At 31.9% G+C, this 4,202-nt stretch overlaps 1 protein-coding gene across 2 annotated transcripts; it reads right to left on the reverse strand.

Annotated features, from left to right (window-relative positions):
* Positions 1-232: 232 nt before the first annotated feature.
* Positions 233-2,940, reverse strand: LOC125219473 (lysosomal Pro-X carboxypeptidase). 2 transcript variants are annotated; one of them, XM_048121450.1, is made up of 9 exons: positions 2,526-2,940; positions 2,244-2,430; positions 2,017-2,150; positions 1,823-1,935; positions 1,497-1,737; positions 1,275-1,427; positions 921-1,000; positions 766-815; positions 233-538 (listed from the first exon to the last, which is right to left on the reverse strand). In XM_048121450.1, exons 1-9 carry the CDS (start codon positions 2,913-2,915, stop codon positions 411-413), a joined length of 1,476 nt encoding a protein of 491 aa, XP_047977407.1. In that variant the 5' UTR covers positions 2,916-2,940; the 3' UTR covers positions 233-410. The 2 variants fall into 2 exon arrangements, with proteins under 2 accessions (XP_047977407.1, XP_047977408.1); XM_048121451.1 differs by lacking the exon at positions 1,275-1,427.
* Between the last annotated feature and the right edge of the window lie 1,262 nt (positions 2,941-4,202).

Raw genomic sequence — 4,202 nt, forward strand, 5'->3', positions numbered from 1 at the left:
AAGGGTTTTAATGCGCAATTGGTAAATTAAGAAAGAGAGGGAAAAAGGTGGTGGAAGTAGTGTTGATAGATTGTGAGATCCACATTTAGAATGATGTGTAGGTTAGTATTGATCTAAAACTTTCCATATTAGAATTAGTCTAATTTTGATACACGACCCAAAATGGTAAAATTGGTCTATCTTTTGTGGACGAATGCAGTATCATTTTTTCAGAGCACGTGCGATGTATTGCTTAGGCTGAGACGGGAGTATTATTCATCAAGTGCATAGCGAAATTTAGAACTAAAATCATTCTTCTACAAGTGTAGGAATTAAGTACTGCATAATTTTGACTATGACGATTAAATTACGTACTTATATAGGAGTACATCGTTATTTTTCACAACAAACTTAGCTTGATTGTCCATGCTTTATGACTTCAGATCGGCATAATATGTCGTAAGCCATTCCTCCATAATCTTAACCTCTGTTTTCCTTTGTGTCACCAGCCATTCTGGATCACTCTCTTTTGCTACAAGTATATCCAAACAATGTGAACCTGCAATATATACCCACCCACTCTATTATAAGATGACCTCAAATTTTATTCTCCAATTTCATGTACACCATATAACTATAGTCTATATATAATGACTTGAACCTCCAACCTATTAATTGAAAGGGAAGCATGCATCTTACTATCTATGACGCTCTTCACCTTCACTCAATAAAGGTTAATGGGGTCTCAATCTCAAAGACATTGAAAAATAATTAAAAAGAAATTACCATTACGTGTAGTCACTGTAAGGATACTTTCAGATATGTCTTCTAGCACCCTGAGAAAGATGGTAGTAGTATACAATATCTGAATTAGTTCAAATACTATATGAAATCATTAAAATTAATAACATTAATATATAACGAAAAATTAGGCCATTTACCCCCCGGTACTGTATGGATCTCTTAGGCCATTTGAGAAAATAATATTGCTCCCAAACCGCTTAAGTACCAATTTAATATCCTGTACACAAATTTAGCTGGAATTAAATCAATAAACCAACTGCTATCCTCTTGCCGATATTATAATTAGAAAATTAGTTAGAAAAAGTTACAGATGATATCGTAAATTATTGGTTATTGTCTAATAAAACAATCTTGAATCTTGATAATTACAACAAAATGTATAAATTATCTTATGGTTTTTAGTTCAAAATATTTTTAAAGTGAGCAGCATTTTAGGATATAAACCTATAATTTATTTCTTATAATAAAAATCAAACAAGTCATAATCTCACATGGCCCCCGTAATAAGTAGTAATCCAATAAGGTCGAGGTGATACACCAAACAATTGTTTGCAGCCTTTAATATATTCAGCTAAATCATATGGATCAGCTTCAAACATTGTGTCGTTTGCTATCCCAATCGGTATCACCAATTCGCTACATGTCTACAAAAAAAAAACAATATTCAAATCACTAATTAATACTAGTATTATCATTCAAATTAACTAACTCACTTGCCATCTCCAGCCGACGCTAGTTTGAGTGTGGCGGGTAGTCATATTATAACAACTTCTTTTCCCACGATAAGACGCCATGCCCGCGAAAATCCGGCCGATAACGTCGCTTCCCTTTTGAGCTCCGTCGATCCCTCTACACACCTCCGTCACCGGATATTCTGGCGGCGCGTTGTATTGTGCTGCCTCCGAGTACATGCCTTCTAAGTAATACTTCAAATCCAATGTACTCGTCAAACTCCTGAAATTACATCACTTTCTACCATTATTTCTTTTATCACTACTTTTATATATATGTATATTAATGTGTTAGTTAGTTTAGTTACGAGCATGTCTTGAATCTTCGACTAAGAATGGAGAGGCCTCCATCTTTTGATGCAATTCTGTCGATTTCAGACCATGATTTTCTAATAGTTTCATAACACTTGTGGCTAACCTCCTGCATTAAATAAAAAATTAAAATTATTTTGAACACTTGTATATTACTAATTTTTACTAAGATATAGTAGTATATATATACCTTGAAGTCCTTGGATACAAGCGAGAAATATGCATATGGTGAGGTGATGTTCTCAAAGTAAAGAATAGGAGCTGATGAAGCAAGAGCACCCACAGCAATGTGTGGATATTTAAGTCTAAACCACGAAGCTAGCACTGAAATTTCATTCAAAAATTAATATTAATTGCATCAAGGAAATTTTAATGTACTACAACTATTATGGCGAAAAATTATACTACTATACTCACTTCCACCATATGAGCCTCCAACAACAATAACCGGAGAATTATGCGCAGAAAATTTTTTCTTGACGTGTAGCACAATTTCTGCATAATCCGCAATTGCTTGAGCTGAATTGAAATATCCGCGTGTTGTTTCATTTTTCATGGCCTCCTCCATCGTTCCATATGGGATCGATTCCCCATAATATCGATGCTAAAAATAAACCAATATGATCATATAGATGTGAAACCACGATTCTTTAACCAATAAAAGATTTACTAATTGTATGTAATGGAGTATATATTGACCTCAATGTAGAGAGACATGGATTTGAAACGAGGAGCGATTTGAGAGAGGAAGCCGATTACAGAGAAGTCTCCATCGAGTGGCGCCTCAGCTCCAAAATAGGCGAAAATGGGGGAGTTGGATTCTGGGCCGCCCCAATGTTTGGTGCTGACGACGTATTTTTGGTTGAACGTTGCATAGCTCTGAGGTGCGAAGTTGAAATGATCAAGTGTTTGCCGGTAATAATATGTCTTCAGATCCTCTGAATCTGCTTCCGATACACTACTCAATGCTTCTTTGTTGTATGGGGAAAGTCTTGGAATTTTGTGTGGAGATATTGTTGAAACATTTTGGAGAAGAACAAGGACAAAGAGAAGGTAATGTTGGAATAAATCTCTTGTGAATGTTTTCATGCTCAAAAACTTTCTTCATTTTTTTTCAATTTCAATTCATGCTACTATTTATAGACAAGCATATGTGTCTATAATTAAGCAAAATGAGTACACTAATTAATTACTACTACTAGTGAACTTTTTCATTTGTTTTACTCATTTCATACACACGAAAGCTTTCATTTTCTGGACGTCCATACACACTGAGTGTTAATTATTTACTTATTTTTTTAATTAGATAAGTTGTCTCGGCCGTCTAACCCAAGTCTTAGTGTTGATTTTTTGCATGTGCGAGTGCCACACACAACACGGTTTAATTTTTTTATTAAAATAATTTAATTTTGCATCATAGACATAAGGCAAAACTAAATTGTATACAATGCAATCCGTGGAAATCATCTACATCATCCACTAATATTTTTTTATCTCTAAAAGTGAAAGGACACTTGTGCTCCTCTAGTGTCCCACTACAAGCAGTGGCGGAGCCAGAATTCTTATACTGGGGGCCCAAATTATTGCTAAAATATGTTGAGTGTTTTATGTGTTTACGACGCGGAAATAGCTTCGGCATAAGTGGTATAGTATGTGCGGGAAACGGATAATGAGATAAAGAATTAGAGCATGAGTAATAAAATTTAGATCTATAGTAACAAGATCAAAATTAAAAAAAATTAATTAACAAATTTTTTTATGATAAAGACTATTCTAATTTATTTTGCTAATAATATATTTATGTATTTATGGAATGAATTAATTATTTTCTTCTATTCTAGATTTTATAAATAAAAAGATACGATTAAAACTTATTTCTAAATAATATTATATGAAATATTTATATATTCATGGAATTAAAGAGATAGGAGTAATTTATATTGTTAAATAATGAAAATCATTTAATTGTAATTACAAAAGAAAAATTATACAAAATTAATAGCTACGTGGTATAAGTACTAAGATTAAAAATTACTAGAGAAAATTAACATGAAAAAATTGTTTATAGTATAAACTAAAATTATTAGCTATAAGATTATAGCATACAATTACTAGAGAAATTACCAAGAAGGCATAAAAAACCAAATAATATTATATGAAATATTTATATGTTCATGGAATTAAAGAGATAGGAGTAAATTATATTGTTAAATAATGAAAATCATTTAATTGTAATTACAAAAGAAATTTTATACAAAATTAATAGCTACGTAGTATAAGTACTAAGATTAAAAATTATTAGAGAAAATTAACATGAAAAATTGTTTATAGTATAAACTAAAATTATTAGCTATAAAATTATAGCATACAATTACT

Source organism: Salvia hispanica, chromosome 4 (genome assembly GCF_023119035.1).
Source record: "Salvia hispanica cultivar TCC Black 2014 chromosome 4, UniMelb_Shisp_WGS_1.0, whole genome shotgun sequence".
NCBI lineage: Eukaryota > Viridiplantae > Streptophyta > Magnoliopsida > Lamiales > Lamiaceae > Salvia > Salvia hispanica.

Bases quoted from the DNA above. Each gene is read 5' to 3' on its own strand.
- LOC125219473 (XM_048121450.1), bottom strand. From the start codon at position 2,915: ATGAAAACATTCACAAGAGATTTATTCCAACATTACCTTCTCTTTGTC. The intron at 1,936-2,016 runs GTATATATATAC...TATTTAATGCAG, and splicing joins TTGTATCCAAGGACTTCAAG to GAGGTTAGCCACAAGTGTTA. The intron at 816-920 runs GTAAATGGCCTA...CATCTTTCTCAG, and splicing joins GATCCATACAGTACCGGGGG to GGTGCTAGAAGACATATCTG.